Source organism: Puma concolor, chromosome E2 (assembly GCF_028749965.1).
Source record: "Puma concolor isolate L17-30 chromosome E2, mPumCon1.1.hap2, whole genome shotgun sequence".
In the NCBI taxonomy this organism is placed as follows: Eukaryota; Metazoa; Chordata; class Mammalia; order Carnivora; family Felidae; genus Puma; species Puma concolor.
Window position 1 is genome coordinate 19,103,886 of NC_141681.1, and position 24,668 is coordinate 19,128,553.

The following is a 24,668-nucleotide window of genomic DNA, read 5'->3' on the forward strand; positions in this document are numbered from 1 at the left end:
TCAACATCTAGGAAACTACTGCAGGAGCCCAGGGCCTTGCCATTGAGAAATGCCCCTCCTCCCCACCGCCGCCCCACATATATATGAAAACACCACTGAGATCTAGCCATCAGGGGGTGCCTCCTGCCTACCCCTGGGATCAGCCTGGACTGGCAGAGAGTGAATGTGAGCCTCTGGGGGTGGACACTGGAAGACAAGCTGGGGTGGGTGGAAAAGGCTGTAAAGGTCACCTCTACCACCTAAGCCCAGACTCTCTTCCAAAGAAGAAAACACATGCAAGTGACCCTAGCCAACAGTGAGTGAACTGACCTACACTGAACAAGCTCCTGGCTTATGCACAGCCTCATCCTCATGTGGACCCAAGGGAGAAAGAGACAGAGGCCACGACCACTAAGTGGTTCCCCACTTCCTGCCCCAGCCACAAGCAGTTAGGCCTAGACTAAACTGAGGTACCATCAAGAGCTACAAAATTATACTCTTTCTCTTGAGCTCATTAGACACCTGAGTCAACCCTGGTTAAGCTATGTGGGATAGGGACTGAACCAACACCACAAGCACAGAGTTGGGAAGAGTCTTCTGGCAACTCTTTTCCCTGCTAGGAAGCATCTTGAGGACCAGAGGGTATTTGTGAGGATGGGTCCCTGGGCACAAGCATGGTTTAGAAAAGTTTCTTTGATGGGGCACGTGGGTGGCTCAGTCAGTTAAGTGTCCGACTTTCAGCTCAGGTCATGATCTCCCACTTCATGGGTTCAAGCCACACATCGGGCTCCGTGCTGACAGCTTGAAGCCTGGAGCCTGCTTCAGATTCTGTGTCTCCCTCTCTCTCTGCTCCTCCCCTGCTCATGCTCTGTCTCTCTTTCTCAAAAATAATAAACATTAAAAAAAAATTTTTTAATTAAAAAAGAAAAGTTTCTTTGAGGAAGGAGGAAGCAGACAGCCAACATGAGGAGGAGAGAGCATTCAGGCAGAAGACCCAGTTTGAGTACAGGTGTGGGCCTGGGGAAATAGGTAAATATGGAGCCAAAGGAACAGGTACTAGGCCACGTTGTGAGGGGCCCCAAAGGTCAACCACCTGAACTGGAGCTATATCAAATGTAGAGGACCATGGGGTAGCCTCCCAGACTTCCTCCCCAGGAATTCCCAAGCCCAGTCCCCAGATTCCTCCATCCTACTGGCACTCTAGTTCCCAAAATTCTGCTGTGAGATCAGTCCAGAGATGGAAATTTCCAAAGGTTTCTTAAGTATCCTATTCTGTGAGGCAAAACTGCATCACCACCCCACTCCAGTACATCCACCTCCAGAAGCTGTATCCCTGGTCCCCTGATAGTCAACCAGGGCTCATAGTCAAGTCTGGGCAACGTCTGCAAGTAATTATGGACAGCCATTGCCTCTCTCACCAAATTTCCTGGGAAGACTGGGCGGCATGGAGCAACCTTCCCTGGGGCGACTCCAACTGTTCTCGTAGCATCTGGCACAAGCAATACTTGGTGTTGGTGTAGTGGTTTTCATACTGCACAGCCTGAGGGAAGAACCAACATGAGCCTACTTGCTGCCCAGGATCTGAGGCCTGAGCTATGGCAGGGAAAGGGCCTCCAAGAGGGCATCAGAGGTATGCTTGCAGATGAGGTAGTGTGACCTCATAAGAAAAGCCACCTCCATCCTGGCCATTTACTCCTCCTGTTAGTGGCACAACGCTCAAGAGTCATAGCTGAGGGTCAGGAGCATATTCTACTGAACAGCCTGACAGAAGTCCAGATGTGTGGGGACCCCTTCCTGCTTCAGCCACCATAGGCTACCACAGAGGACCTGCTGCCATTCCAGGGCAGGGAGGAGGAGCAAGTCAAAATCTGGTGCGACAGGAACAGCACCAAGACAGGGGTGAGATTCTTCTATCTCTAAACACAGTGTAGAACAGCCTGTCTCCAGTCTACGGCCATACCACCCTGAACGCGCCCGATCTCGTCTGATCTCGGAAGCTAAGCAGGGTCGGGCCCGGTTAGTACTTGGATGGGAGAACAGCCTGCCTCCAATCTCCCCCGCCATGGGTAAGGCACAGCACAATGTGCCAGTCATGTTCACATGTTACTTGTCACTTCACTGAGCTTCACAAGCATGAGGTGCAGTTGTTACCCCTACTCCACAGACTGAGAAATGCAGCCTCGGGAAGCAAGCTGACTGCACAGGGATACCCAGTAGAAGCCTGCCTGGCTGGGCAGACAGAAAAGCAGTGAGTGGAGGGTGCCCCAGCCTCTAGAACACCCTCCCACCCTTCGCCCCCTACACTCTTCTAATCTCTCCACCTAGGCCTGTATCTTCAGTAACCGGGAAGGTACCGTGACATGCTGAGGACAAAGCAGAGATACGTTGGTAAAGCCCCAGCCGGTGGCAAGGCCTTGATCCAGCTTGTCAGAAGGCACCTGACTAGACCAGCAGCAGCCCTGCCTAAGCTTGAAAGCCACTCCCCTCCTTCAGGACTACAGCTCTTGAGAAGCTGCCAAAGGATGGACTGAGCAAGAATGACAACATCACCTTTTACCCAGTGAGCAAGCTCAGCACAGCTGAATGTATCTTCTCTGCTACAGACTTGCTACTCAGGTGGAAGAGCTAGATAGGCAACCTAGGCTAAGGCAAGGTCTCTAGCTGACTCAGGATACTGGATGGCCTGGTGGTCACAAACCTGCCCAACAGGACACCTGGAACCCAGGAGATGAGGGCTGTAGTATCAAGCTGGGGAGGCTCTAGGGACAGAAACTGCCCATCTTTGGGCAGTTAGAAGCCTCAGGGCCTCCTACCATACCCAGCTTGCACAGTCCCAGGGATACCCACATGCCATGGCAGCCACAGAGCCAAAGGCATGGCCATGGCCTGAAGGGGGCATGGGCAGTCTGAGGATCTGAGAAGCTCCTGACCCTCCTAGGAGGGTGCAACTCCCAGTATCGAAGAGGATGAGGGCTAGACTCTCTGCTCAGGCCCAGTGCACTGATGAATTAGAAGTCCACCGACTGTCTCTCTGCCTGCAGACATGTACAGCTAATCACAGAGACTCACACAATTCCAGGATTGTACCAAAGGGACAGGGCAGGTGAACTGGTCAAAAAATTCCTTTAGAGGGATGGGGCACCTGGATGGCTCAGTCGGTTGAGCATCTGACTTAGGCTCAGGTCATGATCTTTTGGTTCATGAGTTCAAAGCCCACGTTGGTCTCTTCTGTGCTGACAGCTCAGGGCCTGGAGTCTGCTTTGGATTCTGTGTCTCCCTCTCTCTCTGCCCTTCCCCTGCTCATGCTCTCTCTCTCAAAAGTAAAAAAAAAAAAAAATTAAAAAGAATTTTTTAAAATTCCTTTAGAGGGAAATGTTTCTGGCACTACAATCAAGCTCTCAGTGAGAGGAAAAAGCTAGTCCCTAAGGAGAGGGTTAAAGTTAGGCTATTCCCTAAGTCAGAGGTTAAAGCGTTCTGGGAATGAGCAAGAGAAGAGTTTTATTTTATTTCAAATAAGTCAACTCTACACCCAGTGTGGGGCTTGAACTCACGACCTCAAGATCACCAGCCACATGCTCCACCAACTGAGCCAGCCAGGCACCCCAGCAAGAGAATAGTTTTAGAAGTGATTCTGACGCATGACAAGATGCAAAGTCTCTGTACAGATAATCTATCCTCAACAATAGTTACAATGGCTTTTCTTAGCTGTAGCTGTTCAGGCACCAACCACTGGCATGAGTGTCTTCAGTGACACAGATCCCATTGTCGTTGTGCATGCGTGTATATGTGTGTGGAGGATGTGAGAGAGAAAGATTCAAATGTTTGGGGCCTTAGCAGCATCCTGAATCCCAGGGTCCTTGATAGGACCTCATTGCCTAGAAAGCTTTAGAAGGAGGTGATGGTAGGGGTTGCCCCAGCATCCTCTCTTCACATTGAAACCAAGGAGACCAATTGCTACATTATAAGAACTACAAAGAGAAGGAGAGGAACAACAATGGCTGCTGGGGGCTGGGGCTCACCCAAGGCACCTTCTGCAGGAATGTGGCAGACAGTGAAAAATGTTTCTTTTGAAAAAGTGCATAGACGTACATATCGGATATACTTCTGCATGACCTCCTCCAGGGGTCGCAGACCCTCCTTGAGGAAGATGGATGGGTTCCACATGGCGGCTCGGGCCACCATCACTGAAGAGGCTGCTGTGGCTTGTCGAAAGTCCTCTATGTCCAAATATTCTTGGATGTGGTCATGAGATCCTCCGCTGAAAGGCAACAGGGGAGTGAGGGGTATCCTCATACTAGCATCTTCAGAAAAAAGCAACTCCCAGATCTGCTACTCATTAACCATGTGGCTTTGACCAAATCCTTCAGCTGTGAGTACTTTGGGAGACTGGAGGTTAGAACACACACCCCACTATGGGGTCAGAAACACCAAGTGAGATAACACAGTGAAACAGCCTGAACCAGGCCTGGCACTTAACAGGTGTCTCAGAGATTTTACCTTCCTTCCCTCCTCCTCATCCTAAACAGTGGCTAAAGCCAGCCCAAATCTGAAGACATAGGTCTGTTAAGTGGATGCTGGGATCACAGAAAGATCCCCAGCCTAGAGCACCTATATACCTACTAACAGGTGGGTCAAAAACCACAGACACAGTGGTGATCATGAGAGGAAGGAAGGAGGCCCAGTTTGGTTGCAATTTCCCTTCCTGCCACCCCGAGGCCCCAAGGGCCCCCTTGGAAACTGCTCCATTTGCATCTGTTCCATTGGGGGCCAGGTGGCAGCCTCAATCCAGGCACAGCCTTATATGTATGGTGGGGAAGACCCTCAGGTGGCAGCAGCAGCAACAGGATCCAGGGTCTTGAGTACCCTACCCTCTCCACGCCAGCCCTAAAACTCCTGGCCTGGGAACAACCAAGCCTGGCTACCACCCCCAACCTTAACTCGCTCCCTCCTTCCCACCAGGCAGGCATGCCCTTTGTCAGGACTTCGGGGCTTTAGAATTTCTGTTCCCATCTTGCCATCGGGCTCTATGCCATCCTAAGGTGCAAGGCTGCACTGGACTGGCCCACATGGCCAGTGCCCCAATGACAACTGGACACTGTCTTACTGCTAAGCCTCTGGGCTGGTCACTGGTACCTCAGAACTGTCAGTCTCATTCCCTGGTCCTATGGCTGCCCAGAATGCTTGTCTGGGCTTTGGACTGTGACCTGCCTTATGCCCCCTGAGCCATACTTCTGTATGCTCTGGCTTGGGACTACTCACCCTACACCCTGCACACCTAACTCTGGGTGTGACATCACTTTTGCCTTGGGTCTGCTTCAGCGGCTGCTTTCTTGCTCTCCCTGTCTCCTGAACACTCCTACCCTCAACCCATCTATCAAAATGCCCTGGGACCCTGCCTACTGCACACCTACATCGGCCACTCACCAGAAGCTAGTGGACACAATAGGTACTTTTCAGCTTCATGTCCAACCTCATTTTTTTGTACTACCCTTTTTTCCTTTTCCCTTAGGTCATTTTTTAATGCTAGCTCATTCCATTTTTTGTATGCCAGCTCAAATTTCTCTGAGTGAGGTGGAGCACAAAAAAGTAAACGATGAGGAAGAGAGGCTTACTTGGCTATGACAGGAATGGAGAGGGTTTCAGCAATGGCTCTGATGGCTTCACAGCTTACAGGGTGCTGAGGTCTTTCTTCCCGCTTTCTTGGAGATAAAGAAAAAAGGATGGGCTGAGGGCTGAGGCCATATCACAGTTCAAACTAAGGTTTACCTTAGCCAAACCCTACCATCCTCCCTACTGAACCTCAGGAAGGCCATGTGGCCATGAAGGACAGGGTTCTGGGCTGCAGAGGATGGCTCTCCATGACCTCTGTTGTAAGGGGCAGGAGCAGCAGAAGTCCCTGCTGAGAAGGCAAGTCCAGCTCTTGCAGGCCTGCAGGTGAGGTGTGGCTGCACAGGGCTGGTGTGGGTGGCCTGGCTCCCAAGGTCACACTGCCTTTCCTTGGCTTCCCTTCACCTGTGCCAGAGATGAGGGACAGTGCTATAAGAATGCTGCCCCTACTGTCCCGGTGCTGCCCTCCCCACGAGACTGGGAACAGCTGCTGCCCTCAGACTGGCCACTCCCACACAGCTGCCTATGCTGAGGCTGAGTTGGGCAGCTGATCCTGGGGGAGAGGCACCTGGCACAGGGCAGACCCAGCAGGCAGGACAGGCCACAGATCATGGCTGTCACAACAAGCCCCGGAGAGGTAGGACCACAACCTAAGCCCTCTCCTTCCAAGGTCAACTGCAAGAGGTTCTTGTGTATGAGTGAATGAGTCTTAGAGATGCTGAAGTGAAGCCTGATCTAAGCTATGCTCAGGAACAAGCAAGAGAGATGGTCAACCAGACAGCCCTTGCTCAGGTCTTGTCTGCGTGCATCTCCTCTGGTATGCTCCTCAACAAAAGGGTCAGGAGGCTCAACAAAAGCCTCAGAAGGCCCTGTCAACCCATCCTCACCTCTACCTCCCCACACCCCAGCAGCCCATTTCAGCCCAGAACCCATCCTCAACAGCTTTGATGGCCAGAAAGCCCCTCTTTAAACTCACCCGAATCTGTCTTCCTGGTGTTTCCAACTACTGGTAAAAAGGAATAGCTGTATTTATTCAGAGAACACCATATGCCAGGCACTGTGCCAAGGCTATATACTCACAACCTCATAAAAGCCTCAAGACAACCTTATAAAGCAGAAATTATCTTAATTTCCAAATGAAAAGTGTGGTACTCAGAGAGGTTAAGTGATTTATCCAAGGATATACAGCCAACAAGCAGCAGAAATGGGAGCCCAAACCAGGCAGTCTGAGCCTAGAGCCTGCTGCCACAGGGAGGAGCTTGCATGTACACGTGTGTAGCCTTTCCCCGCCCCCTACTGGCTTCAGCCCACACAGCTCTCCTTTTCTCTTACACATGTTGGGAGTTAACATTTTCTCTGAAAATGCTGTCATAGACACATCCAGCAAAAAGTGGGCTGTTCCTATAAGAACCCTGAACCCAAAAGGAACATCACTCAGAGAAGAGAGGTCACTCTGAACAAAGTCTGTTGACCTGGGATTCTGTACAAAACTACATCATAGGGGTGCCTGGGTGGCTCAGCCAGTTAAGTGTCCAACTCTTGATCTCACCTCAGGTCATGATCTCACGGTTCATCAGGCTCTGCATTGACGGCACAGAGCCTGCTTGGGATTCTTTCTCTCCCTCTCTCTGCCCCTCTCTCACTCGCATTCTTTTGTGTGCTCTCCCTGACTCAAAATAAGTAAACTTTACCCCCCAAAAAAAAATGTACATCATGGACACACGGAACAAGTCTAACTGGGAAACCAAAAGTAGCCTTCAGCAACACCTCAGCTCCCAGAAGACAGCATATTAGCTACAGATACAAGAGCTGTTTAAAGTAGTCACTGTGACAGCTGGCAGTCCAAGAAGGGCAGACAAAAGAGACAATGCCATTAAAAGCAGAGCCATCTGCATGGGATCATTTGGGGGAGAAGCTATTGCTCAATGTATTGGAAAGCAAATGAGATTCAGAGTCAGAGTTCTAATTCCACCACTTCCTGGCTGCACAGTACAACTGTGAACCTATCACTCAATCTCTACCATTTATACATCCTGAGGGTAGGGGCGTTTCCCCTTCCTCTTGTGTCTTTAAACTCAATCTTCCTCTCCTTCTCTGTCTCTAAACTCAGTGTAGCGTCTACCACCAGTAGGTGTTCAGTGAATGAAACAAAGAAAAATGCCCACCCATGAAGGGTTTAGCTGCCCTCAAGACTCCAAGGATGTCAAAGAGCTAGGCAGAGGCAGGCTGCATATGTAGAAGAAAAGTTGGCTGTCACCTAGGGTCTGACAAAGGATTGTTACGATGGTTGAGGACTGCAAGTCAGTCACTAGATAGGGAACCACTCACCTCCCATGAACTGCAACGGCAGCAATGCCAGTCCTTTCTATCCGCTTCACAAGGCTCAGGGTATCTTCCAGCTGGGGAAGAGGACAGTCCAGGGTGGTTAGAGAAGCTACCCAGCGAATAGCTGCCAGCTCCAAAAGTGAGCTCAGCCCCACTCCCTCCTCCAACCTAAGTCAACTGTCCTCGAGAACCATTCACCTCCTCCCAAAAAAACATCCTTTGAAAAAATGGACCTTGAAATGTAACACATCATCCTTACCGAGGGCAGGATGCGAATCTTGCAGGTCACAGGTCTGCGAGTCCCTTTAACAAGAGTGCTGAGGATCTGCAGAGAGGAAAACACAAACACTTCTGGAAAAACCACCACAACCGCTCATACTAATTAACTCTGTTACAGACCTGTGCATTAGGCACATACAGTGATGTATGTCAATTTCTTGGTAAAACTAGAAAATCTTTTCAATTTTTAAAAAAGTTTCAGCTTGGGGCGCCTGGGTGGCTCAGTCGGTTAGGCGGCCGACTTCGGCTCAGGTCATGATCTCACAGTCCATGAGTTCGAGCCCCGCGTCAGGCTCTGTGCTGACAGCTCAGAGCCTGGAGCCTGTTTCGGATTCTGTGTCTCCCTCTCTCTGACCCTCCCCCGTTCATGCTCTGTCTCTCTCTGTCTCAAAAATAAATAAACGTTATAAAAAAAATTTTTTTTAATAAAAATAAAAAAGTCTCAGCTTAACATACTCCCTCCTCCAAAGGATTCTGAGGCCTAGTCCTGGTTGAGAACACACGGCTGACAGCTTCATTCCTGCGTGAAAGCAATGTTCCCTGAGTGCTGTTCCAGGATCTACTGAGTGAGAGAGCAAGGAAGGTTTTACAGGTCCTGGGCCCTGTCCTCATATGCCTCTCTTTAGGTGAGTCAGATATACAGAAGTGAAATGGCAAAGGAAAAAACAACATATTCAACACATTATAAAGTGTTAATTTGCACAGTAATTGCAAAGGACTTCAAAGAAAGATCAAGAAGTTATACAGGAAAGTGTCAGAGAAGTGTCAAGGCCAGGTCACGTATGAATCAGAGATCAAGAGACATGCAGATGACAGTGAATGTCTGTGGCATTGCTATCTTCTTCCCTTATCGAAAATTTCAGGCCAGGGGTGCCAGGCTGTCTCAGTCATACAGCATCCAACTCTTGATCTCGGGGACATGAGTTTGAGCCCCACGTTGGATGTAGAGATTACTTCAAAATAATAATTTTTTAAAAACTTTTTTTTTTTTTAATTTCAGTCTAGACAAGCTGGAGGGAAGGTGATCCCAAGAGCTCTCTTCTAAGAACTGACTGCCAGAAGAGCAGAGAGGACACCCACGCAGCTGGTGCCAGTCTTGGTTCTAGACAAGTGGGGGCAGCAGAGAGCGAGACTGAAAGAACCAGTCAAGGAGGCCTTTCAGGGACATTCTCTGGCAAACCGCTCCAGAAGACATGAGACGAAGAGGCTGGGCTGACAAGGCACGTTAACAGATCACAGGCAAGACAGGGCCTGTTGGCCCAAGGACCAATGCCAAAGACTGGCAGGAAGGAACAGTCCCCAGATGCTGCCCCAGGAGGCATACTGGACCTGTGGTCCTAGGGTCACTCTGGCAGGCCTTAAGGGGGCAGCTACCCTTTAAGGCAGTGGGGGTGGGGAACTGCCAGATCCACTGAGATACACAATAAAAAAATTCTCCCTTGAGTCCTATCCCTCATGCTAACCATAGCACATCTGGAAGGTTCCTTTGCTATTGTGGACTTAGAATCCCATAATGTTTGGGGTGCCTGGGTGGCTCAGTCAGTTGAGTGTCTGACTATTGATTTCGGCTCAGGCCATGATCCCATGGTTGTGGGACTGAGCCCTGCTTCAGGCTCTGCGCTGAGTGTGGAACCTGCTTGGAATTCTCTCTCCCTCTCCCTCTGCCCCTCCCCTACCCATGTGTGTGTGTGCTTTCTCTCTCTCTAAAATAAATACAATGAAAATTTTTTTTTTAAAAAATACAAGAACCCCCTGATATTTGGTGACTGAAGCAACATGAGCTGGTTTGATCCAGTTCTCTGTTTTGCAGAACTTCCTTTGCTGTATTTCATCCAAGTAGCTCTAAGCACTTTCTTTGGTACTTCTGTTCATTTCATGTGCTTGTTCAGAATCAGGAAGGAAATTAGTAATCAAAATGCCCAGCCACCTGCAAAGGTCACATTAAGGGGAACGGGTGACGAGAATCTGTCTTCTGGCTAGGCCCTAGCATGAAACACCCCCTAGACTCAACTCTCCCAGATCCAAGTCACACCACCTGTCTCTGTACTATGAAAATCAGTGAGGGAGAAGGACCTGAGATAGGCTCATAACAGATAACACAACACATCTACCCACAGGCAGGCTCAACTCATCAGATCCACCAGCTGACTCAAGAAAAGCAGACTCTTAGCTCCCCTGGTTGTCGGGGAATGAGTGGAAAGGAGGATGGAGAGCATAGGCTTAGGTATCACTGAGAACTGAGTTCAAGTTCTGGCCCTGCCAGTTGTTAGCCTTGGCCCAAGTGCAACATGCACAGAGGGATGCCCTGGGCAGCCACGGGGGTCAGATCTTGGAGTCCAGGGGTTAGAGAAAGGATATTACTAACTAAGAGTCTAAAACTAAGGTCCTTGGGGCACCTGGGTGGCTCAGTCAGTTAATTGTCCGACTTCAGCTCAGGCCATGATCTCGTGGTTTGTGAGTTAGAGCCCCGCATCGGGCTCTGCGCTGACGGCTCAGAGCCTGGAGCCTGCTTTGGATTCTGTGTCTCCCCTTCTCTCTGCTTCTCCCATGCTCATGCTCTGTCTCTCTCTGTCTCTTGATAATAAATAAATGTTTAAAAACTTTTTTTATTAAACTAAGGGTCTTAACCTAGGAAAGATGTATCAGTGTTACCAAGAAAGATTTTTCAAAAGACTAATTAATACTTCCTCCCTGCCCCTATCTACCCCACGCCTATACAGAATTCTCAACAGATAGAACACCAAAAAGAGAAGAAGCAGAATGAACTGAGCAGTTTAACTCTTCTGCCTCATGTGTGAGACATGTCTTATCCAAAGAGGGGCAGTGGAGAAGACAGAGCCAACAGCCTAGGTAGGAGAAGCCAGAAAACTGGAGAATAATAAAGATGTCTGAGTGCATGTGTTGTGAAGCAACACCACCCCATACCGGGCCCTCTTCCCCAAGGCAGGGTGATGAATTTGACATCCACAGTTGTCCACATCCACTCCATCCTGCACAGAGGGGTCTGACTAGAGGTTCCTAAGTACAGATGTCAACTGACTCGTAGCTAGACACTTCTAAACTACACCCAGGCACCTCTAAACTGAGATGCCATCAAGAGGGAGCACTGATATTGGCATAGGAGTCACAAGACCATGGCTCTAGACACTGCTCTGCCTGCTACTTACTTGCTATATAATCTTGGGCAAACTACTTTTATCTCTCTGTGCTTTAGTTTTATTATTGTTGATCAAATAGAGATGACAAATGCCTGCCCTATTTACTTCAAGGGGTTTGAAGAACAAATGGAATAAATGCTAGAATATATTTTGAAAAGGAAATTACCCTACAAACCGCAGGGATATACTATAGGTACTATATACATATATAGGCACGTTATATATATTACTATAGTACATAATATATATATTACATGTTATGTTATTTATATATAAGTATTATATATTATTATTATACATACAGTGTGCATATATATGTGTGTGTGTGTGTGTGTGTGTACCTATCTTCACGTGGAGAAAATGAAAAGGCACCAAGACCCTCAACACACTGGTCTTCCAATATCCCAAAGACAGTGGGGCTGGAGGAATATATATGGTTGAGCTGCTGACACAGCAGGCAGCACAAATAATGGCAGCTTTTATTGGTGGTGCCCTATCCCAAGTTACTCTAGCCTATGAGAGGCACTAGAAGGTTTAAAGCGCAGACAGGGAAGCCGGAATGGAGGATGAAAACAAAGGAACTAAGAGGAGCAACAAGGAGAGAACTGGTAGACTGACAAAGAAGTAAAAGGTGCATATGGCTTGGTAGAAAATGTCACCCCTACAGGCCCTGGCAGCTCACAACACGGTGACAAACGCCAACCTGGCTGCAGGGCCTCATAAACCTGACTTTTGGAATCACCAAGGGAAGGGGAGCAGAGGCGACCAAGCTCAACTTGCCTCACATGACACTGGCCAGGCTGCTCTCAAAGGCTGGTGGTGGACTCTGCCAGTGTGAAGGGGACCCACTGTTGCTCTCAGCAAGCCCGCTGGGAGAGGCCAACCCCCACCACCACTGGCACAGAGTCTGTCCATAATCTACAGATAGCCTGGCCTATGCTCACATGATCTTCTCAGAAGGTAGATAGGCAATACAGAGGAGCCTCTAAATGACTCCTTAAGCCCCTCGGCTCTCAGTTGACATGTCTCCAAGCCCCGGACTTTGGAGGAACTCCAAGGCTGCTATTGGTTCGTTCAGGGGTTCCCAAACCTGACTGTATGTCACAATCACTGGGAAGCCTTTCAAAAATTTTCCGGACTCCAGGGGTGCCTACCTGGCTCAGTCACTAGAGCATAGGACTCTTGATCTTAGGGTCGTAAGTTTAAGCTCCACACTGGGCACAGAGCTTACTTAAAGAAAAAATTTTTCAGACTCCAGGTGGAGTAACTGATAAACTGAGTCATTAAATCTTGGGGGAGGAGGGGTGCCTGGGTGGCTCAGTTGGTTAAGCGTCCGACTTTGATTTCGGCTCAGGCCATGATCTCATGGTTCATGAGTTCGAGTCCCACATCGGGCTCTCTGCTGGCAGTGCAGAGTCCACTTTGGATCCTCTGTCCTCCTCTCTCTCTGCCCCTCCCCTGCTCACGTGCACATACTCTCTCTCCGCCTCAAAAATAAACATTAAAAAAAAATCTTGTTGGAGGAGATGAGGGTGGGTGCATGTTCAGACAACTCTAGTTCACAAGCAAGTTTAAGGACCTCTATTTTCACTCCTGCAGGACTTACCTTCTCAATCTTGTCAGGGTCTGACAGCAGAGCAGCTCCCATTCCCCCCTAAGAAAAAGCACACAGAGGGTCTTCTTACACTTGGAGAAGGGTGGTCCCTCCCCATGGTATGGCAACGTGGTGTGGCAACCTGGCACTCACAGCTAAGAGACCAAGCAAGGTTCACTGGCAATTAGCACTTCCCCTCAGCAAGAAGGAAAGCAGCAGCAACTAGGCTCACAATGCCAGGGATCAGAGTTTGATGAACTCTAAAAGTCATCACTCTGATCCTCTTAGCAAAATCCACAGATCTATCCAGAAGTGGGTTCTACAAAAATTGTTTTTCAGGAGTGCCCATTCCCTACTCAGGATCTCAGTGTCTCAATTAGCTAAACCCCACAATCTGCCAAGCCCTTTAAAAAGCAATGAAGCATTCTCCCTTCGAAATGAGATCCAATGTACCTTCCTCCTATCCTACCAACACTTGCTTTGGTATCACCACCGCCAGCAAAGCCACTTAGAGGAATATAACCTGCAAATCTTGTCCAGGCTCTTCTTCCCTGCCAGCAACAATGCTCCAGACCAGCATCAAACTCTAGCAAAAGCCCCAGCTAATGGAAACCAACAACCTGAGGAGCTACTTAAATCCTGACATTAACAACACCAGTTGAGTTTTGATGGTGAGATTATTAGTGATTGGTGTTTTTTGTTTTGGGGGTTTTTTTTTGTACTTTTCTATATCACACAAGTTCTGGACAATGGTATGAATTACTTTAATAATCAGGAAACGGGAGGATCTCTACAATGGTAAAGGGAAAAAAACAAACCCAATAAATAAATCGCTTGTCAGTATATAGACTGCATGCCAATGAATGCTCATAGGATGGGCTCAGAAGTTTTAAGTTCAGTTATTACAGTGTAATTTCCTATTTAAGGATGACAGATTAGAATCAGAGAACTCTGAACCACCACAGACTCAGCCAGCCTGAGCTTGCATTTCAGAGGAAAATGGGAAAGGCAGAGGAGCTACCAGCCCTGGCCTACCTTGTTACAGATACAACCTTAGAGGCCTTAAGGAAAGCCCTGGCCACTCACCCCAACTCCGTGTGTCCTCACGCATGATCCGGCCCTTCCTTGGGTAATCACAGAATCTAAAATCCAGTCTTACTGGCCCTTCCACAACATTGGTTTTCTCAATTAGTATTTCCTTCCTTCCTTCCTTTCTTTTTAACTTATTTGCTTTTTTGAATAGGTGACACATTAAAAATTTTCAAGGTTCAAAAGGGAAAAAGTAAGAACTCTCCTTCCCTGAGGAATGGAAAACTTTTCATATTATGTTTTCTATAAGGCTTCAATTTTTGAACCACGAGAAGAGAGTGGCTATTCAGGTGGCATGTACTGGTATAGCACACTGGTAGACATCTGTTCTGACCGGTCAGGGCCAGTGCTGTACCAGTTGTTAGTTATTTTGGGAAGCACCCCTATAATGGGAATTTATTCCCTATGCCAAACCAAAGAAAAACTTCGTTTCCTTCCCCAGGGAAAGGCAGTGTTACTAGTTTCTTGTGTGTCTTTCCAAATACATTCTATGAAGAGAAATGTAAATATATACATAAATATTCATTCCCCATTCCTCATATATAAATGGTGGTATACCATATCTAATTTGGCTCCTTGCTTTTTCATTCCACAATGTGTCAAGGAGATTATGACACTAATTTAAACTCTGCTCCTTACATAACTCAGAAGCACAAAGGAGTAATTAGAAGACAGCAAAATATGGTCCCAAGTTTTCAACTCCTCATAGACAATTTCAAACCTCCATAATCCCTTGAAATAGCTGTCGACAAGCCCTGTGGTTTTCAAGCATCCAAAGATCCTTTCCCTCAAGTAGCCTTCTGCCTCCTGGCCTAAAGCCAAAGCCCCAAGCCACATAACTCCTGGGAGCAGAGTGGCTGACTCTGGGCAGTGGATCCAGGGGGACATCTGCTATGTCTACACTGCAGATCCTGACCATGAACCCTGTGATAAGATTCCCAGCGGCAGCCCTGCAGTCAGTCCCAAGCTGTTCTTGTTTTCTGCCCCACACATGCTTTTCTTCCAGCAGTCCCAATCACACTGAAGACCAACTGTACTCCTGGCTACGTCTTTCCTCCCTCTCCCGCAACCACTCACCCCACCTCCCCACACCCGGTCTGATCATTTGCCACCCAACTCCTATCAAATTCTACTCCAGTTTCACTTCTCCTCTCCCCATCCCTGGTCTCCCCTATGAACCCAGGACGTTCATCTCCTAAATCTGTGTTTCTAAGTATTTCTACACAGAATATATTTGGAAAGAGATAAGAAAATAGTAACACTGGTTTCCCCTAGGGAAGGAAACTAAGTTTCTGATCAAAAAGGTGTTCTCTGTTCAAAAAGGTGAGAAATATCAAAAGTCCAAGTTCAGCTAATCTGGTCCTAACCAAAATTTACAATCCTGTGCTCCTCTGCTTTCTCTTTGTCTTCCACTACCCAACTCTCAAGTCAAATCAAGGTTCTCTGCCTCTACCTCATGTTGGCCTCCAGGCCCCTGCCTCTGCCACTCCCTCTGCCTGTAGGGTCCCAAATCTCCTCATCAAGGACCACATTTCCCTATATGATACTGAGTTTAAGGGCTGCCTTTCCACTCCTTTCTGTGAGCTACCCTAGCACTGTTCTGACCTTCTGATATGACAATGGGGACACATGTATTGCATGCTCTATTTTTTTAAATATATGTCTCAGTTTTATTCATGAAACAACAAAGTCCTGTTCACATTTTTTCTTTTAACATTCACATCATTAATTACTCACGCATAAGTGCTCTGTGTGTGTTTATCTATGTGTGTATGTGTATGTGTGTGTATATATATAAAATTTTTCCTGAACTATTTCCAGGTAAGTTACATTACATGATAGCCCTTCACATTGAAATATTTCAATGTGTATTTTCTAAGAATAGAGATATTCTTGGGATGCCTCATTGGTTCAGTCAGTGGAGCATGCAACTCTTGATCTAAGGGTTATGAGTTTGAGCCCCACATTGGGTATAAAGATTACTTAAAAATAAAATCTTAAAAAAAAAAAAAGAATAGAGATATTCTTACAAAACCATAGAAGAGTTATCAATTTGATAAATTTACACTGATACAGTATTTCTAGCTAATCTAGTATGGCCCATATTCCAATTTTGCCAGTTGATCTAATAATATCCTTTTGAGCATTTTTCCCATCTACTACAGGATCTAGGCCAGAGTCAGGTACCATACTTAGCTGTAATGTCTTGTTAGTTGCCTTTACCCTGTACCTTGTACTTGTAAGGCATATAAACAAATCAGTTTACCTTGGTGGAATACTCTTTTGGGCAGCCCATGTTGACATCAATCCCAGCCACATCATTTTCCCTGGAAAAACATGAAATAGTAAAGGTAATAAATATTCAACTTAAGGAGAGAAGTTAGAGTCAAAGGCACAGGTCTGTGTTCATGAACCTCTTGCTGTGTGCCTCAGTAACAGAAGGTGAAAAAACTGGTCTCTGAAATGTACAACTGCCTTCCCTGAGCAGAGCTCAAGAGGAAGAGCATTTTGTGCTCAAACATCTACAAAGGGCTAGTTGTAGAGGACTTTGCTACTTGGGAATTTTACCAGATAATCCAAATACTGAGTGACAGCCACACTGAACCCAGTCCCCAGAGTTCCACTTCTGACTGGGGTAGTGAAAGCTATTTGTCAATGCAAAGAAGTGACATGAGTATAAGAGCCCCTTCCCAGAGCACTGGTTCTAGTAGAAGTTACAGGACTGTCTTTTGTTTGCTGGGCTGCACAGATGGCTTACTCCAAACAATTTTCCGATGTGGAAGGACCCTTAGCTCATCTTCCATTATGTATACAGTTAACAGTCTGTAGCTACTGCCTGTATTCCTTCTCACCATTATTGTAATTAATAACAACAGCTAACAGGGCATCTGGGTGGCTCAGTTGGTTAAGTGTCTGACTCTTGTTGATCTTGGCTCAGGTCATGATTTCACAGTTCATGAGATCGACCCCTGCGTCAGGCTCTGTGCTGACAATGCAGAGCCTGCTTGAGATATTCTCTCTCTCTCTCTCTCTCTCTCTCTCTCTCTCTACCTCTCCCCAGTTCACTCTCTCTCTCTCTCTCTCTCTCTCAAAATAAATAAACATGAAAAAATTTTTAAAAATAATAATAGCTAATACTAAATGCTATGTGCCACTTACTGCAAAGACATCTATATGCATTATTTAATTTACCCTCCCCTATAATGTTAGAGGTAGGTAGTACAACAGGTCTCTTTTTTTTTCTAAGATTTTACATTTTATTTCTTTATTTATTTAATGTTTTTGAGAGGGGGGGGGGAGAGGCAGAGAGAGAGAGGGAGACAGAATCCGAAGCAGGCTTCAGGCTCTGAGCTATCAGCAGAGTCTGATGCAGGGCTCAAACCCATGAACTGCGAGATCGTGAACTGAGCCGAAGTCGGACACTTAACCGACTGAACCACCCAGGCGTCCCTATAGGTCTCATTTCAAAGATAAGGAAACTAAGTTCTCAGTATGGTTAAGTAACTTATCTACGGTCACTCAGCAAGCAGCAACCCAGAATTCCAACCCAGGTCTGTCTGACTCCAAAGCCTATCTCCTTAACCACAGTACACTCCCGCCTTCATTAATTTAGGCAGCAATGAGCCTTACCTACATTACATGAGACTTAAAACCTTAGGGCTCATAGTCGTAAGAATCCCTGGAAATCCATGAATAACCCCTAAAAAATAGTCACCCAAGCAGAGGTTATCTGAGATCTGGGCACAGTGGGTACATGTGAGTCCCAGGTCCGCCCTTGAAAGCCACAAACAAAGAAAAAGAAAACAGACATTCTTCACCTGGAAAGAGAAGGTAGTAAGTTAAGAGTCAGGAAGGTGGTCACCTCCAAAGTCACCAGAAATAGTAAAGCTTCACAGGAGAGGCAAGGCAATCCCAAACGGAGAACTTACACAAGTCTGGCCACAGCAAGGGCTCGCTCTGCATCTGAAGTCCCCTGGGAACACAAGAGGCTGCATCAACCACCATCCCTGACACAGAAACACATGCACAAACACATCTGTGCATGCCATACGTGCGCATGCGTGCACACGCAGCCACAAATAGAATCTGCTGGCATTCTCTTAAACAGCCAGCCAGCCCACTGGACTGGGTCACTGTCGGAGGTAAAAATTGGACTTAAAAGGGCTAAAAAATGTCCTCAAAGCTGTGATTACTTTCAAACATATAAAAAAGTTAACAAAATTTTATAGTGAACATTCATATACTCACTACTTACATTCTACAATTAACATTTTGCTATATTTGCTTTATCATGTCTACCCATTATTCTTAGCATTTTTTAAAAAATTTAAACATCATTCAAAACCTATTTCTGAAAAGTCACCAAAAATGCCCAAAGTGAGAGAAGAGCACTAGGAGTCATTATAACCCTAACATAAACAAACTACTCTTGAGGAAACCTAATTTTCTTTCTATGGGAAATATATACAGACTATACAAAAACAAAGAACATGAACTAAATAACCAATTGTAGGGGGTAAAAATATTTAAGTCATGCCAAACAAATAATTCCTACAACTAAGGAAATTAAACTTGACACTGGAGGCATGTAACAGAGAACTATGGCCTGATTTCCTTAAATTGTCTCTACCAGTGTAATTGCTCATGAACAAATCTTTGAAAAACATTAAAGCAGAGTCTTAGGAAACCACAACTATGCAACAGAGCCCAGGCGTTTAAAGATGGGTGAGCCTGGGGAGGGCGCTCAGCCCTGGGATCTCATACCATCTGGAAGACAACCCTGCTCTGTTCTCTTTTGCAGGTGCGGAAGACTACTCGGTCATCAGGAGCAACAAAGTCCACTGTGCTCAGCACCTCTGCAAGAAAACACAAACACATGGGGCCACCCAATGAGGAAGCAAGTTCAACCTAGCCTATTCCCTGGAAGAAAACACAGCAAAAGTATCACTTTGAAGGGGAAAAAGGGATACTGGAAGTACACACAATTCTTAAAAGAAATCAGTGTACACATGGAGGCTTCTGAGGTGCTGATGATGGTCCCTTCCCTGACTTAGGTGATGGTTAGTTACATGGTTGATTGCTTTACAGCTACTTGTTATACTGCATGCTTGTGTTTTATGCACTATCTTGGTGTAGTGTTTACATTTCACAATTTTTAAAACACTGGAAAAAAATGTACATACAAGAAACCTTGTCTATGTTTCAGATTTGGCCCATATTTTCCCAGCTGTCACTCTGAAGTTCAATAAAGTTGCCCTTGCTTTTTGTTTGTTTGTTTGTTTGTTTGTTTGTTTTTAATGTTTACTTTTTAGAGAAAGGGAGAGAGAGACAGAGTGCAAGTAGAGGAGGGGCAGAGAGAAAAAGGGGGTTGCACAGAATCCGAAGCAGGCTCCAGGCTCTAAGCTGTCAGTTAAGAGCCCAATGCAGGGCTCGAACTCCACAAACCATGAGATCATGACCTGAGCCAAAGTCAGTCACTTAACCGACTGAGCCACCTAGGCGCCCCTTAGTTGTTCTTACTTAATTATTTATCATGTGCTAAGTACTATGAGTGGAGATTTATTCAATTACAGTCAACTCTCATTATGTGGACTTATGTACTTGCAGATTTGCTGGCTTGCTAAAATGTATCTATAACCCCAAAATCAATATGTAGAACTACCAAAAAATATTCGGTCACCTGATGCATGTCTTCCCAGCTGAGATCAAACAAGGCAATACTCTACCTTCTTGTTTCAGCTGTCATTCTGTAAATAAATGTCCTTATGGTGGTATATTTAATGCCACATTTATGTGCCTTTTGTTGCTCCCACCATTTAAAATGGTCCCAAGCACAGTGCTGAAGTGCTATCTAGTGTTCCTAAGCACAAGAAGGATGTGAAGTGCCTACTGGAGAAAATGCATATCAAACAACATTTGTTCTAACATGAAGTTGTAGTGCTGCTGGCTGTGAGTTCAATGCTGGAGTAGAAACACACGTAAAACAAGGTTATGTATCGATCTGTTGGTGAAAATGTTGTGACCAGAGGCTCGCAGGAATCTAATCCTGTATTTCCCTCAAGAACAATGGTTCAGTATTTGCTAGTTTGGGTTTCAAAGCAACTTTATAGAACATAACTATTGCAAATAACAAGAATTTCATATGCTCCTTCAAAATAGAGCTCTACGGTAGGTACTACCATTATTAGCTTTCAAAGATGACTGCCACATGAAAGAGATCCAACGTAGCAGATGAGAGAATACGCCTACCTTGTGCATTTATTTTAAGAAATAAATGAGATCTTTAATACACGTCAAGCACTTCCACAAATGGAACCAGTTATTATCACCCCAGCACTAAACAGATTAGAAGGTTAAAAATGTAGGATAGAGGTGGTGACACGTTGGGAGCGGTAATTGAAAAGAATTCCCACAGTACAGGCTCATGACTGGCAGTAGGAAGACTGGGAGAAGAACCACAAAAACTCAGTGTGTTTATACTATAGCTTTATTATAACAGCAAAATACTGGAAACCCCTGTTAAAGCACGGATGAAATCAATTCTGATATAGTTATCTGTAGGTACTAACATGGGAAAATGTCCTAGCAAAAAAGTAAGAGGCAAAATATGCACAGCCTGATCCTAAGAAAGGGTGTAGATATAAATATGTTCTATTTTTTTTTTATTTTTTTTTCAACGTTTTTTATTTATTTTTGGGACAGAGAGAGACAGAGCATGAACGGGGGAGGGGCAGAGAGAGAGGGAGACACAGAATCGGAAACAGGCTCCAGGCTCCGAGCCATCAGCCCAGAGCCTGACGCGGGGCTCGAACTCACGGACCGCGAGATCGTGACCTGGCTGAAGTCGGACGCTTAACCGACTCCGCCACCCAGGCGCCCCAACATGTTCTATTTTTATATACACGCTTTACTAAATGTATAAAAAATATACATTATTCCTCTCTGTGATTACTTCTTCAAATAGTAGTTTATGGGGGATTTTCATTTTCTAGGTTATACAGGTCTATAGTAATAAATTTTTCATAACAAAAAAACTATCAATCTAAAACAATTAAAGACAAAATTGAGTCATAACTTCTGGCAAACTGATATTAAGGTTTCACAAACGTGCGTACATTTCGAAAACCTCAAACAATACCACAGTTCTAATCAAAACAGAATCAGCCTCATCAATAAAGCACCAGCAAAACCACAATTTAGCACAACCACTTCTATCTGCAAAGTACTTACATGTACCTTATCTTATTTGATTCTCACTCCAACCCTATGATTTAAGTAAAGCAGGGATTTTGATTTCAATTTTACAGCTGAAGAAATGGAGGCAGAGAGGTCATATGACTTGCCCAAAGTCACACAGCTATCGGGTAGCAGAGCCAGGAACAATGCTGAAGCCATCCCAAGCCCAAGGCTTTTCTATGTCAATTTCTATGCCAGCAAGCCTGTGATGGAAGGTTATCTCAGCCTGTTCCACATCTGGCTCTTTGTCACAGTCTCTGGAGAGTAGTGACTCTTTTCAAGGGAGCACATGATCCACAAAATTACACAGCCAGACAAGGAGCACACTGGAAGGACACCGTCACCGCAGGCAAGGGCAGTGGTAGTGCTGCATGGCCCTGACCAGGCACATGCACAATCCTGGGACCAGAACTGCACTCACCATTAACAACTCTCTTGCACTGAAGCATCTTGAGATCAATCAGCTCCTGCAGAGGAATCAGAGGGCATTTGTCAGTGCTGGTCATGTAGGTAATGGGTACAGGGGAGGGACCTTCATCACAAACCTAATGGGGGTCACTTGGCCTGTCACCCTACTACTAACAACAAATTATGGCTTTGGGGAAATGTAGTGCTGACCTCCTCACCTAAACATGGCAATCAGGAGCCTGAGTAAGCTACCCTCAATCAGCTGCTCTTCCCAGGGCCCTTGGAGATACTGGGGGCCTAGAAAGGGTGAGCCACTCAGGGAGCCAAAGACAAGACAACGGCCCAGATTATGGACACCTAGACACTCTCCTCACCTACTAATCTCAGCTCCAGTCGATCCCCTCAAAGAACCTCACACCTCATCCTTATACAAACAGCAGACAATGAAGGGCTCCCAGGAAATATCCAAATGACAGAAGCAGGACCAGTGAATAAAAGTAGAGGGAGAAGATTTGAGTCTAAAACTCCTGTCCAACATGGGTCATACTGTGTGGAAACAAAAGGGGTGAGCTCTTTAGCTCTGGACATATTCAAACAGACTCAGGAAAGAAAGGACAAAGAGGTTTCTTCAAAATCAGTATCATGAAAATGAATGACAAGCTCATGTCTCCTGAAGGATTGAGATTCTCTGCCTCTTGGTAGGAGACAACTGTTTTGCTTTGTTCAGCGATCATTTCAACAAATGTGTAAAATAAATCACAAGAGCCAGGCACCTGTCACACTTCCCAGAAACTTATGCCCAGGGGTTCTGGGGGTTCAGAAAAATACAGGAAGGAACTCTGTCCCCTGGTCCTCATCCCCATACTGACTACCCATGAGCCTCAGCAACTCTAGCCAGGTAGGCACAATAGCCTTTGCTCCCTCAGGGGAGCATGTAGGGCTAAAGTGGCCAAAGGGCACCTACAGCATCCGTGGGGCTCCCCCTAGCATACTCATCATCAAGGTTAGTACACACTGTTGGTGTTCCTGTGGCTCCCCACTCCATGTTGCAGTCAGGTCAACAAGTATCTAATGTCTACTAGGCCTGGCCAAACAAATCACCATTACCAAACAGTTATGGATAAACAGACGCCATTTAAGCCCCAAGAATCAATGTGGCGTCTCAAGGGATGGACAGAGCCCAACCAGACCCCTATAGCCAGTGATCTCAGTTGCAGGAGCAAGCAAAAACGCAAGGGGACAAGTGGGCGGCACTGAGTGGCCTGTACTCATAAAAAGAAGTTCTGCAAGGGCGCCTGGGTGGCTCAGTCTGTTGAGTGTCCAACATTAGCTCAGGTTATGACCTCACGGTTTGTGAGTTTGAGCCCCGCATTGGGCTCTCTGCTGTCAACATGGAGCCCATTTTGGATCCTCTGCCCATCTCTCTCTCTCTGCCCCTCCCCCACTCGTATTCTCTCTCTGTCTCTGTCTCTCTCTGTCTCTCTCTCAAAAAATAAATAAAACATTAAAAAGAAGCAGCAGCAGCAGCAGCTCTGCAGCCAGGCTGGGCTTTGGCTGGAGAGGAGCTGGGTAAAGCAAGGGTGGCCCGTGCTGGGGCCCCAGCCCTGCCAGCAATAACTTGTCCTCCCCAGGATTCCCAAACCACCCTCTGCCGAGTCCACCTTTACACTTCTTCATATGCCAGTTATAGATACACCTGTCATATCTTTACCATTAGACTGTGAACCCCCCGAGGAGGATCCTGTGTCCACACAAGAGTAGGCTTTGAGGACCCAGGCCAGGTAGCCTGAGCCCCAAGAGGAGGAGTTAAGGCAAAATGGTCCTTGAGATGTCTTATTTTCTTTTCCGTCGCCCCACCATACCAAAAGAGCTTTTGGGGCCTGGGTACTGTCTCATTCATCTTCAAATCACCAACATCCAGCACATTGCAAGTTCTCACTTAACATCTGCTGAAACCTCAAGACCTTACACAGACCTTACACAAGATCTTACACAAAACCTTTCTCAACTGCTTAAGTGGAGAAATTCATTTAAATTGTCACCAATAAAACCACAAGTGTGTCCGCTTACTCACATATCCTCAACACCACTGTTCATTTTAGTTAGTTCTATGGGTATAAAATGGAACCTCATAGTTTTGTTTTGTTTTTCACTGTATTTCCTTAATTAGTGAAAACAAACATTGTTTTTCCAAGTGGGACAGTTTATCATCTGTGAATCTTTGTAGAAAACTGCCTTTTACATCTATACAAGTTGCAGGAAAAAGTCTATTCTTTGTCAAATTGGATATTGAGTTTTTCTGTCTCTATTATCACAAATACTTTTCCTATATCACTACCACTCCTCAATTTTTTTTTACCTACACCCCATTTTTTTTCTATTTTTAATTGACATAGTTGACATCATTTTTTTTTTTTAAGATTTTATTTTTTAGTAATCTCTACACCCAACATGGGGCTTGAACTCACAACCCTGAGATCACCAGCTGTATGTTCTCCCTGCTCAACCAGCCAGGCACCTCAGCTGACATATAATATTACTTTCAGGTCTATAACATAGTGATTCAACAATTCTATATGTTATGAAATGCTCACTACAAGAAGTGTAGTTAGCATATGTCACTACACAAAGTTATTACAATATTATTAACTCTCTTCCCTATGCTGTACTTCTCTTTTTGTTTTTTCCTTTTAGGGAACTATGCTATACTTTTCAACCCTGTAACTTTATAACAAGAAGTCTGTACCTCTTAATCCCCTTCACCTATTTCACACACCCCCCTACCTCCTCTCCTCTGGCAACTACCAGTTTGTTCTCTGTATTTATGAGTTTGTTTCTCTTTTCTCTGTTGCTTTTTGTTTATTTGCTTTGTTTTTTAGAGTCCACACGCAGTGAGATCACACAGTATTTTTCTTTCTCTGTCTGACTTATTTCACTTAGTATAATACTCTCTAGCTCCATCCATGTCGTCACAAACCTCAATTTCTATCAGA

General features: G+C 45.9%; 1 protein-coding gene across 6 annotated transcripts in view; it reads right to left on the minus strand.

Moving 5' to 3' along the window:
- Nucleotides 1-24,668, minus strand: part of DUS2 (dihydrouridine synthase 2) — a 49,129-nt gene that overhangs the window by 3,401 nt on the left and 21,060 nt on the right. For all 6 annotated transcript variants that reach the window (XM_086689106.1, XM_086689105.1, XM_025920558.2 and 3 more), the window contains 10 exons: nt 21,689-21,734; nt 18,796-18,887; nt 17,961-18,004; nt 16,298-16,358; nt 12,955-13,002; nt 8,171-8,236; nt 7,915-7,985; nt 5,592-5,678; nt 4,069-4,237; nt 1,398-1,519 (listed from right to left, as the gene is read on the minus strand). In XM_086689106.1, the coding sequence (XP_086545232.1) occupies nt 1,398-1,519; nt 4,069-4,237; nt 5,592-5,678; nt 7,915-7,985; nt 8,171-8,236; nt 12,955-13,002; nt 16,298-16,358; nt 17,961-18,004; nt 18,796-18,887; nt 21,689-21,734 (806 nt within the window). The remainder of the gene's footprint in view (nt 1-1,397; nt 1,520-4,068; nt 4,238-5,591; nt 5,679-7,914; nt 7,986-8,170; nt 8,237-12,954; nt 13,003-16,297; nt 16,359-17,960; nt 18,005-18,795; nt 18,888-21,688; nt 21,735-24,668) is intronic.